The following is a 13638-nucleotide window of genomic DNA, read 5'->3' as shown; positions in this document are numbered from 1 at the left end:
TTGAACACGATCGTATCTTGCCAATATTTGCCATACCTCTTCTAGTCGGACCCCCTGCAACGTCTAATAACACCCTATATGTACGTAATGGAACCAAATACGCCTTAACTAGGTCCCTGTTACTGTTTACTTTTTTCTTACCTTGAAATCAAAATAATAAAATGAGGCCGACGAATTTAGCTTTACTTCCCATCACTATATGACACGTTTTACTCTGGATACGTGTATTTCTCACACTGTTAAACATGACCAGTATACGACTGTGGCGTAGTCCGTCGATATTCGGTCTTTGTCTTCAGACCTTAGTAGTGAACACAAATATTATGTAGTATGTAGTAGCAATCGAATTTTGGTTTAAATACTCGTCTTAGCAATTATAATAAGGCGTGTGTTTGCGGTTGGTTTTATCTTCCAACCCCTGATCAATCAAAGGAACACACTACACTCACTAACTGGCACTGAGATTGGCCAAAAACAAATACCCCGCCTTACTGCCTAATACAACAACCAATGGAATAGCGACTGCATATTGGTATATAGCAGGTAATGAGAACACGAGGATTTCTTTTAATAGAGTGTCACATATCAATTTACATACATAAAAGTAATACAAGTACATGCTCAGTGATTTGTTTAAACAGTTAAGATACACATGTACCGACAATTTATCTTAAACAGTCAAAGTTATCAAGTTATCTGACTTCATGAAATATCTTTAGCAGGAATTTACAGGGTCGGAGTTCAGCACTAGTCCCTTGCAAGTGCAACCCATACATATATACTGGGCAATGGATTAAAAATAGAAACGTTTGTAAAAGGACATCTTCGTTCACTGCTTAACACAGCATTTTAAAGATAACAGATAATAGAATTTAGCTTTTAATCATCATTCATATCGTGTTGTTTTTCAATTGCATTTTAGTAAATGATCATGCCTGTTATCAGAACAAAACATGTAGTCTATAAAGATTATTCTTCATCTTCTTATACAAAAATGTCACAGCATACACTTTTCTTACCTTTACCTAATCAAATAGGCTAGTTTCGACCTTTAAATAGGTACATGTATGAATTGTACATTTGTCTGTGATTACCTGTTTATCTAGATTCCGATGATATGGGGTTTACGACTTGTCGGTGGGGACTGGCCCAACCACTCTCACACTTCTCCCATCATCCGATCCGAGTACACTTTACTGTAGACATTAATTAACCTTTTTTGATTATAGTTTTTATGTTTAAATTGTTATAAATTTTAGTTTTTAGTAAGTCAAATATAGTTAGGCATCATTTTGATGTGTGAATTTGATATCCTGTGAATTAATGTGTGATCATTAATAAATTAATATTGTGTGACAGATAACACAGGAAAGATATTTGTATCAGTGCATTTAAGGGAATTGTTTGACATTGATAGTTAGATAGTTAAAAATTGTAAGCTTCAACAAAGTTTAATTATTACATCACAGAAAGTTACAAATAGATAAAAGAACAACAATGAGTGAAAGTATAATTCCATCCATCCGTGGTAAATCTATCTAAACAAATGTAAAATTCCAACCATCCGTTATATATCTATGTAAACAAAAGTAAAATTCCATCCATTCGTTATAAATATATCTAAACAAATGGAAAATTCGTTCCATCCGTTATAAATATATCTTAACAAATGTAAATTCCATCCATCCGTTATAAATATATCTAAACAAATGTAAAATTCCATCCATCCGTTATAAATATATCTAAACAAATGTAAAATTCCATCCATCCGTTATAAATATATCTAAACAAATGTAAAATTCCTTCCTTCCGTTATAAATCTATATAAACAAATGTAGAATTACATCCATCCGTTATGAATCTATCTGAACAAATGTAAAATTATGAATCTATCTGAACAAATATAAAATTCTATCCATCCGTTATAAATCTATCTGAACAAATGTAAAATTCTATCCATCCGTTATAAATCTATCTGAACAAATGTACAATTCTATCCATCCGTTATAAATCTTTCTAAACAAATGTAAAATTCCATCCATACATTATAAATTTATATAAAAAAATGTCTAAAATTTTGTAATACACGAATTTGAAATTTATGAATTTTCATATGGAATGCTGGAGGTCATGACCATGGCTTGTTTCTTTGTTGTGTTTATAGCCGGGACACTTTGGTATCGTAGTTGATTATGGGTGAATACATGGCTGAACAGCATGGTACATTTTATTGCAGAATCTTCCTAAATAATTGCAAAATTGTGTGAATGTCAATATTCAGCAGCCGGCAGCTTTAATTCGTATTGAGAACGAGTGAAATTATTATTTTTTATCTGAAAAAAATACACCTTTTAAGTAGATTAAGTCCCTAAGATTGAAGTTCTATAGATCTCTTGCTTTATACTTCACCCCTACCCCGTCCTCTCTCAAAACAGCAGAAAGATGTATAAACAGAACGAACAATGCACAAACCGTCTCTCGGTAACGCTACATTATCATTGCTAACATGATCACAACGTTACTCCGAGTAGTCCTACCGTTACACATATCGGTTGAACATTTGTAATTGCCATCGTCTAAATATAACAACGTACCCCGATATTCGATATCATTATATTCATTGATCGTGATACTAGTACTAGTGTTTGTACTGAAATACACACAAAACTGTATTTAGGTGTTGTCATTGACAACTATACGGACATACAGGTAGACTGTTAAGGAGATCAAAACGTGAGTAATTCACATGTATTGTATCCTCTTGCAAAAAAGAATAAGCAGCACATGATCTATTGATATATGCTACATTTGAAAAAATCGTCAGAAAGTTTATGTGTAGCCTTATTTTGGCGTCATGTTTACTTAACCAGTTGCCGTATATTTAATTCAATATCACAGAGAGTACCGGGGCTATTCCAACCAAGCATGGAACATAGTTACATTGTAGTGCACATATGGACATCTCAATGTCCCAAATTGCTTAGATTTTCTTTAATTTTCTGTTTGCTAACTTGTATTTGTATGAATACGAATTCACCGAGTTTAGATAGAATACAAATGCTAAGAATCCATTTAACTATACAGGATTTAAGCTAGTCACCGATGCAACAACACTATATTTAGATCTCAATAACTAAACACAAGATATATATGAAATATCCCAGTAATTTATAGACGGTATCAATCTACTTAAATGTTAAACTTAACATAGGGAGTCATGAAGAGTTACACGGTATCTATAATTAGAAACTGGTATATTGTTACCATATGAATATAGAATCTGTCCCCTACGTCTCTCCGGCATTGTGACTAAATATCATTTCAAGTCTTTATTACTTTGATTGAATAACTTTTGAGCTGATAACGTTAACGATTTTTTATCTTTTTTTTCATAATAACAAGAACATAAGGTGTTTTTATTACAGGAAAAACAGTTAACGATAGTATAGATATCCATCAAAATCATATAATAAAAATAAATAATTGGACATGCTGATGTTAAACGCAGCCAGAAATATCTAAAGGTGGGGTCAACATTTGGCCTACACTTCAATTTTTTCACCAGTTGTGTAGAGGCATGAAAATGAACCATAACCACAAAAATGTTTAGTCAGTATTACTACTGATAGTCGTAGTGGACCTCAATGCATAACACCTAATTGAGTTAAGGGGGTACCCTAACAAAATGGTAAATAATTTTCACAGGTTAATGCAAATTTTAAAATCAATTATATTATTCACTGTTGTATTGATACCAAATATGTCATAGTGTAACCCATACATGTACTGGGCAATGGATTAGAATATAAACGGTTGCAATAAGTCATCTTCGTTTACCGCTTAACACAGCATATTAAAATAATAGATGCAAGTAAAAATGTGTCGCTGTATTCTGCATTATAGAATTTAACTTTTAATAATCATTCATATCATAAAAAAAGTTATTTTTCACTTGCATTCTTGTAAAAGGTTATTCCTGATATCAGAACAAAACTTATAGTCCATTAAAATGTTTAATTTTTATCTTCTTATACAAAAATGACTGAACGTACAAATTACTTCGTTTTCCGTTACCTAACTAAATAGCTTAGTTTCGACTTTAAATATGTATGCATGTTATATAGGTCGAATATGTCTGTGATTACCTGTTTATCTTGATTTCGATGACAGGGGTGTACGACTTGTCGGTGGGGACTGGCCCAACCACTCTCACACTTCTCCCATCATCCGATCCGAGTATACATTAATTAACCTTTTGTGATTATACAGTTTTTATGTTTAAATTGTTATAAATTTTAGTGCCTCATAATTCAAATATGGTTAGGCATAATTTTCATGTGTGAATTTGATATCCTGTGAATTAATGTGTGATGTAAAATATGTATGACAATCAAATGAATTTTTATTATTATTAATATATCAATATTGCATGGCAGAAAACAAAGGAAAAATATTTGTATCAGTGCAATTAAGAGAAATGTTTCATATGGCTATACATATATATGGATGCACTCGTAGGTAGCTTCAACAAAGTTTAATTATTACATCATCAATGGGTGAAAGTAAAATTCAAGTTCTGTCACATATATCATATTATAAATGTATCTAAACAAATGTTAAAAGTATAATTTATTGTAATAGTTACCCAGTTTATTTGCAGCAGTAAAGCGGTCACAAATCTCAGATTTTTATCCACACAACATATATTCTATCAAATTATAGTATAAAAGTATTCAATTAACATCAATATCAATAGTAAGACTAAATGAATTGATATGGTTAAAAAGTGTTCAATATCAATATTCCTCTCCCAGACTGAGAAATACTAACTCTGGCAATACCATTCCACTTACAGGTATAACCGGTACTTACATTCGGAATAACATTGATGATTACAGGATTTGAAATTGATTAATTTTTAGTTGAACAGCTGGAGGTCGTACCTGTTTCTTTGTTGTGTTTATCGCCTCTTGAAAAGCCAGGAGGCTTGGTAATGTTGTAGTTAATGCTGACTACCTCACTAAACAACATAGTAAATTTTATTGCAGAAGCTTCCTAAATAATTGTAATGTTTTGTTATTGTCAGTATTCAACAGCCTCAATTCGTATTGAGAACGAGTGAAATTATTACTTTATATCTGAAAAAATACATATTTTGTATACATTAAATCCATAAAATTGAAGTTCTATGGATCATTTTTATACCCCATCCCTACCCCATTCCCTCCCAGCACAGGATGTTAGATAAACAGTACGAACAATTCACAAACCGTCTCTCGGTAAGGCTACCTTATCATAGATAACATGATCACAAAGCTCTACTCAAGTAGTTCTACCGTTACACATATTGGTCGAACATTTTCAATTGCCGTCGTCTAAATATAACCATATACCCCGATATTCGATATCATCATATTCATTGATCGTAACACTAGTGTTTGTATTGAAGCACACATAATTACGTTTAGATGTTGCCATTGCCAACAACACATAAAGGTTAAGTTTAGTCCTTGGTTCTCCCATTAATTATCCAGTCTATTTTTAAATGCATTCGGTGCTAACATCACGTTTTCCAGAATAGTGTTTCATATCTTTACAATGCCAAGCAGGAAACATCAAGGCGAACGTATTTTCTACATTGCTGTGGAAATACTTTCAATGTATGTCTTTTCTTATTCTCTGTCTTTGTGAATGATATTTCCACATCTTAACAAAATCCTTTGCGCAATCATCGAAAATATTTTGTTGGTTCGCCATTCGTCCTCTATATCAGGACTTACAATAATACTATCCCACAAACAAAGTGACACACAATATTATGTCCCATCTTTGACCAATCCAACCAGCCAGTGTTGCATACACGCTACTGATTTGGAACAGGAAACGGCGTAGGGTTCCCTTATTTTAACGATATTTACTCAAACATTAACAAAAATCATCAAAATGTATTCCGTAATGGTGAGAAACCCACATAATGAACACATCATCAAAGAATCATGTAAAATAATAACTATCGAAAATAAACTTTTTTCCGTTAGTATATATATGGAAATTTTTTAAGGGATGTATGAAATACAGACTGTGCTTACAAATGTACTAATATAAGTTGACAAAATTTGATATATTTAAAATTTGTTAACATTTTGCATGTTTTTCTAATTAAATTGATCACTATGCTTACTTTATGTATGTTGGAATGAAAAACAACTAGTCATTGTATTTGTAAATCTTACCTGTGTTTGGATACTTACCTGGACACAGGTATCGATACAGATGTATACATACACAACTCACTTTTGTGTCGGAAGTCTTGCGTCACATACGTTTGACGACTGCCCTATGTCACTTTGTTATATGGTAAAAAATAGCGTTAGTATTTACCTGCGTATACCTGTAAAGTGCTACGATATAGGCATTAATTCGTTATGTGAAGTTATATATTTACAATTGTATATACAAATGATATGGCTTCTGTCGGAGAATGAAAAACACTACTTTATAGACAAGTTCATTGTAATCGTATTCGCTACAAATGTGTTTTACTGTATATGTACTGTGTAATACACCTCAATCATGACATATCTTTGTCTCCTGTAGCTCATAGTTTTCTCAGTTGATCCGGATGTGTTAAATCCCGAAATCCAGGTATCTGTTTCGTTGTTCTCCTTTGCACTGTCTAGGTCATATCAATGTGCTTAAGTTTGAAGTGATGCCATGAAGCATTTGCATATTCAAGATGAATTCGTACTAGCTTGTGTTCGTTTAGAATAAGAAATGATATAGCTTGCTCTCTTTTTTGGTATTTATCTGATCTTCGAAAGTCACTTGTCTACATATACTCTTATCACTGACCAGTCCTAGAAAGACGAAACAGCTGTTAACACTGACGAGTCCTGTAAGGACCTCTTGTTTTAAAAACTAATTAACAAAACAAAATTTTATTTCTTTTGTAAATTCATCGTGATTAAGAAATGTGTCATGCTGGCTGGCTTCCCTTTCGCGGACCTCACTACATGAACGTACCCGGATGAGGAAGTCGGAGATGATGGTGACGACACACCTTTTGTATTACTCCGTTTATATCATTATCAAACATGGATCTCACGATAGCCGCCATCATTAAGGACCAATTAAAAATTGAGGCTAATTCATCAGATTTGGATCTGCAGTTGAAGAAAGTGTCAGATCAGTTGATTGATCGGACTCAGTGGAAGGCCTCTTAAAACAAAGAACAATCAGTGATTGTTTTCAACCGATGTAACGTACACAGGGGTACATTTCGCACTGTTTTGCACGCTAATATTAAAATGACAACGGACAATCAAAAAACTTTTCTAGACTATACCAATGGGATACTTTGAATACAAGCAAATGTGACCTCAATTTTACTTTAGTGTTAATTTTAATGTGTTTTTAAAATTTCTATTAAGACACTCAGATTTATAATGAATTTAAAATGTATCACTAGTTGTAATCTGTATGAAACTCTGCCACAGAAATCGAAATATAGTACGGATGTTATGTATCTACAGCATTTCACACGTTGGTCCCTAGCATCATTGACAAGTACTACGATGTCACTAACATCGCTGACGAGTCCTACAGGGACGAAACAGCTGTACGATGTCCCTAACATCGCTGACGAGTCCTACAAGGACATAACAGCTGTACGATGTCCCTAACATCGCTGACGAGTCCTACAAGGACATAACAGCTGTACGATGTCACTAACATCGCTGACGAGTCCTACAAGGACGAAACAGCTGTACGATGTCCCTAACATCGCTGTCGAGTCCTACAAGGACATAACAGCTGTACGATGTCACTAACATCGCTGACGAGTCCTACAAGGACGAAACAGCTGTACGATGTCCCAAACATCGCTGACGAGTCCTACAAGGACATAACATCTGTACGATGTCACTAACATCGCCGACGAGTCCTACAAGGACATAACAGCTGTACGATGTCAATAACATCGCTGACGAGTCCTACAAGGACATAACAACTGTACGATGTCCCTAACATTACTAACGAGTCCTAGGAGGTCGTAACAGCTGTATGGTGTCCCTAACATCGCTGACGAATCCTACAAGGACATAACAGCTGTACGATGTCACTAACATCGCTGACGAATCCTACAAGGACATAACAGCTGTACGATGTCACTAACATCGCTGACGAGTCCTACAAGGACATAACAGCTGTACGATGTCCCTAACATTACTAACGAGTCCTAGGAGGTCGTAACAGCTGTAAGGTGTCCCTAACATCGCTGACGAGTCCTACAAGGACATAACAGCTATACATGTACGATGTCCCTAACATCGATGACGAATCCTACAAGGTCATAACAGCTGTACGATGTCACTAATAGCGCTGACGAGTCCTACAAGGACATAACAGCTGTACGATGTCCCTAACATTACTAACGAGTCCTAGGAGGTCGTAACAGCAGTATGAAGTCCCTAACATCGCTGACGAATCCTACAAGGACGAAACAGCTGTACGATGTCCCTAACATCGCTGACGAATCCTACAATGACATAACAGCTGTACGATTTCCCTAACATCGCTGACGAGTCCTACAAGGATGAAACAGCAGCATGAAATCTCCTACAGGCTTTTGACATGTGCTGTGTCTATATTTCAAGAAATGCAGATCTCACCGTATAGGAAACGAGATTTTAAACACTCCTGCCTCTTACTGGGGACGCAGGACACGATTTCAAACTTCAAGGTATATACATGTATGATTACTTCAAAATAGTGTTTTTATACGTGCTTTCCTCAGAAGAGCTTCACATATTTATTCATTTGATTAAAAGATAATATTCTCCAGAAAAATGTTTCTACTACTTGGCGTGATTGTAGCATTATGTTAAATGCACGGCCAGACCGGGTTTCGAACCAGGGACCTCCAAACAGTAACTGGATGCTCTACCAATTGAGCTACCTGGTAGCCGGCGTTTAACAAAGTCTTCGACACTGAACACATACACGAGACCCTATTTCATCTCAGTTGGTTTCTAGAACAAAGGAGATAAACGTGCTTGTAAAATAAAGCTTATTACATCTACCATTAGAGAAATCTAGCATTTCAATGTCGTGGCCTAAATTTCTTTGCTGAAGTTGCACATTGTATGAATATGATGAAGCTAAAACTCTTGGTCAAGCATATTCTATTGAATAGAATCGATTTTGGACTGTTTAAGCCTACATTGTATGTCATATTTTTTACTACCAAAACCTCATACTCTTCTTGCATCTAAGCGTACCGTATGCAACAGCTCAGAGACAACACCTAGTGCATGTTTTTTTTTTTTTTTTTTTTAAATAGCCAGTCCAACACTGACCAGTAAAAGTACTACTTCTCATTTACTTGAGACAGTTTGAAGAACATTTTGCCCTTAATCTCAATGCATTTATTTTCCGATGATCCTCTTCTAAATAAAGTTTTCGCAGCCTGGATTTACTATGACAACATTCGTGACAAAAATATTTCATGGTCGAATGCACTGGATACCATGTCGAATAATGATACATATATATCGTACGTACATGTATCATTTCATGTTCTTGTAACTGAAAATATTCACGTTTAATCTAAATATTACTTCTATACATATCAGGATATCAAAAACAAATGCCCTTCAGATATTCTTTATTTGATGTCGGATACCTCACGACACATGGGATTATTCTGGTCCCCATGTACCCAGGAGTCCAGATTATCGTACAGTCTGTGTTTGATTTGAACTTTATGGGCTTCAGCACACAGCTGACAGAAGGCGCGGTTACCTGTTGGTTCGTTATAGTAATATTGTCTCCATTGAAAATAATTTTCAAATGCAGTTTGATTATTAGCGAGCTCCATCTGGAAAGCTGCTAGGCTTGAAATGTTGTCGAATTTGATTGTGTCTATGTAGGAATTTGGGGGGACAAACACAGAATAATCCGTCACACCTCGAACGACAGGAATGACGTCAGCTTGGGCCGCATATATCCTAAAACATTTTTCTGTGACGTAATCGCGACATAAAGAGTTCTCGAACGAGAGATAAAATTTATATTTGTCACTTATTAACTTCTCACAATCTTTTATTTCTTTCGTAGGGCATATCTTTGGCCCCGTTCTCGAGTAAATGTCCACATTGAGGATCGTATCCAACTTATTTGCGTATTGGTCTCGTTTGCTCGGTACGCTTGGATGAGACACAAACCAAGCATTACCATGCATTTTATCTTTCCATTTACTCTTAAGTCTGACTCTTTCTGTTCCTTTCACATCTTTAAACAACATTGTACCATACAAATTAGTAAAATCTGCATCTCTTCTATAGGAAATTGTCCAGTTGATTTTGCGTTTCCAGTTCTTAAGTCTAGGCTGAAGAAATGGCGGTTCCATGCCATGATATATCCAGATTTGGCCTGCTGGTTTTGGAGGAGGTTTATTAGGAAGGTTTTCGTTTCCGTCGAACACAACAAATTGACTGGCGGAATAATGTCGGCACTGACGCCCAAATGATACTGAACATTTGTGTGGACACGATTTGAAGGTATCCGGCCCATGCCATTGTGTAGGATTGTAGATATGAATACGTATCCTAAGATCGCTGTTATTTACTTTCATATGTAAGCAGAATTGGTATTCATGTATGGTATGCAAAACCATCACGCCAATGGAGAGCAAAATCATCATTAAAAGAAGTCCTTGTGTATTTTTCGACGAACTGTAAGTAAATAAACATCATTTTGTTAATTGCATTAATTTTACAACCGAAATATCAGTTGAAAAATAATCATAGGTATGGCATTATCAACATAGCGATGATTTAAAATAGAGAACGTATATTCAATTTCAAACAATATCAAAAAAATCTAATTTTAAATAATTAAGGATTAACATCAATTCATTTTTTCTGTTAAACAGTCATAACAGAAAAAACTGGAGTGTACTCTAAATAAATCGCGAAGCGGTTTATGAAGAGAGTACACTCCAGTTTTTTATGTTATGACTGTATAACAGAAAAAATAATTAATGTTAATTCTGATAATTTAATTTCGTCTTATACACACCAAGATATTTCACTTTCTTTGGCGAACTCTTTTCTGTGATAAATTATTACTATTAAGGTAAACGGAACTCGGAACTGGTTCCGAGTTCCGTTTACTTAAACAGAACTCGGAACTCGGAATTCCGTGTTTGTGAACGGAACTCGGAACTGGTTCCTATTTTCGGTTTTCTTAAACGGAACTGAAAACTAGGACCAAGTCCCGTAAAATGTATACGTGACTGATAAATGCCTTTGCACCCATTGACATATATAGTTTTTTCTTCTTCAGATTCGAGTCTCATATTGAGATAAAGTACATAGAATATTTTCTTAAACGGTACTCGGAACTCGGAACTCGGAACCAACTTCAGGCTCCCGCATTTTTGCAACATTTTCTCCCCTTAAGTTTAACCTTTCGATATCAAACAACAATTAAATAATATTTATGTTTTCAAAATGTGGTGCAGACATGCAGAATTGAGTATTTTACCATGTTTGCTATGCAACGCCAGTTTTGATTGGTTTAAAACCATGTATTATTTTCCAATAATACACGCTCGTGCCAATAATACACGCGCGTGCCAATAATACACGCTCGTGAGTCAAGGCTGTTACAATTTTATATATCTATTATCCACACTCTTTATGTAAGGGTTACTATAGCCGAGTGGGTTAGGGTTAGTCTTTCGTTCAATTGTTATCACGACGCGAGTTCGAATCTTACGAGGCCCTTTCCTTTTTTTTTCTTTTCTTTTTTTTATCCCTTTTTTAATTTTCAAAATCAATGCCATATGATAGATGCTCTTGATCGTAGTACTGTAGTGTCTGTAAAGAAATGTATATTTCATCAACTAATAATGCAATACTCAAGAAATAAATTACAAGGTTTTCCCGGGGTTTCTTTGCTGTTTTTCTATTAGAAAGAGGTCGATCTCAGAACTTAACAGTACATGGTAGAATAGAAATAATCAACTTTGACTCGTGTATTGTTGCAGGATATGCAACTCGGACTCGGATATTTTGCAATTTTAATTAATAACTCAGGCCTGCGGCCTTCGTTATTAATTTAATTGCAAAATATCCTCGTCCTCGTTGTATATCCTGTAACAATACACGAATCATCGTTAATTATTTCTTAAATATAACATGTTATCAAGATAATGTATACCTCTTTGAAAGTTAAAGGAATATTGTTACTCCCAGGATTACTGGTTCGAACCCAGGTCATTTCGAAATCAATTCAAGGTGATCTGCTGTTTAATATATTCGATATTATCATACCGTAATCGATTGATATTATGATACGAATATATTATTACAATCCTCATGTCTCATAACACAAAGAATCCGAATTTCAGAATAATAATAAACGCCAAGGATTCACTAAGTTTATCTAGTGTATATCGAACTGATATCCAAACTCAACTATTATGGTTTGGTTTGTTTAACGTCCTTTTAACAGCCAGGGTCATTTAAGGGCGTGCCAGGTTTTGGAGGTGGAGGAAAGCCGGAGTACCCGGAGAAAAACCACCGACCTACGGCCAGTACCTGGCAACTGCCCGATGTAGGTTTCGAACTCGAAACCCAGAGGTGGAGGGCTAGTGATAAAGTGTCGGTATACTGATTGACACATATCATTAAACACTTGACTTATTGACACATATCATTAAGCACTTGACTTATTGACACAGCTCATTAAACACTTGACTTATTGACACAGCCCATTAAACACTTGAATTATTACACAGCTCATTAAACACTTGACTTATTGACACAGCCCATTAAACACTTGAATTATTACACAGCTCATTAAACACTTGACTTATTGACACAGCCCATTAAACACTTGAATTATTACACAGCTCATTAAACACTTGACTTATTGACACAGATCATTAAACACTTGAAGTATTACACAGCTCATTAAACACTTGACTTATTGACACAGCTCATTAAACACTTGACTTATTGACACAGCTCATTAAACACTTGACTTATTGACACAGCTCATTAAACACTTGACTTATTGACACAGCCCATTAAACACTTGAATTATTACACATATCATTAAACACTTGACTTATTACACAGATCATTAAACACTTGACTCTTTAACGCAGATAAATATATATTTAACCTGTTTAAAGCTTATTAAACCCTTCCTCTCTTTTGCTTACACAACACTGAAGTGTTCTCTTTACAAAAAAAGGTCGATACATAATTTGAATAATAATTACCACTGCAAACGGCGACACAGCATGGTGAGATAGAGTGTCATGTATGGACGAAACATTTATGACATCAGCAGATTGAGAGGAATACCTGCAACTGATGATAATAAAGATATAAGTAAGATATACACGCTGTGCTATACCAGGTTTAAATTTGATTTCGGCATTATCCCTCTCTAATGACAGTAGTTAGATACTGTATCAACCGGAACCTGTCTTTCGTGAAATCAGACGTTCTTTAATTGATCATGGTATAAGAAAAGGGGATGGGGGAAAGATTGAAATTCAGTAGAAATGAAAACAAACAAAAAATACCCCGATGTTCATTATGTCAACTCAGGGTGAAATAG

The 13638-nt window shown here is 34.9% G+C and overlaps 1 protein-coding gene across 1 annotated transcript; it reads right to left on the bottom strand.

Moving 5' to 3' along the window:
- Positions 1 to 9471: 9471 nt before the first annotated feature.
- On the bottom strand, positions 9472 to 13385 carry LOC117316065 (alpha-(1,3)-fucosyltransferase C-like). Its single transcript, XM_033870542.1, has 2 exons — positions 13295 to 13385; positions 9472 to 10733 (listed from the first exon to the last, which is right to left on the bottom strand). Exons 1-2 carry the CDS (start codon positions 13348 to 13350, stop codon positions 9665 to 9667), a joined length of 1125 nt encoding a protein of 374 aa, XP_033726433.1. The 5' UTR covers positions 13351 to 13385; the 3' UTR covers positions 9472 to 9664.
- Positions 13386 to 13638: the final 253 nt, after the last annotated feature.

The sequence above is a fragment of the Pecten maximus genome, chromosome 18, assembly GCF_902652985.1.
Source record: "Pecten maximus chromosome 18, xPecMax1.1, whole genome shotgun sequence".
Lineage (NCBI taxonomy): Eukaryota > Metazoa > Mollusca > Bivalvia > Pectinida > Pectinidae > Pecten > Pecten maximus.
This window is presented reverse-complemented; position numbering and strand designations above follow the sequence as displayed.

Excerpts from the sequence above, each read along its gene's own strand:
- LOC117316065 (XM_033870542.1), bottom strand. The coding sequence starts at position 13,350 with ATGTTTCGTCCATACATGACACTCTATCTCACCATGCTGTGTCGCCGT. Across the intron at positions 10,734-13,294 it reads CTGTGTCGCCGTTTGCAGTG|TTCGTCGAAAAATACACAAG; the intron begins GTAATTATTATT and ends ATTTACTTACAG.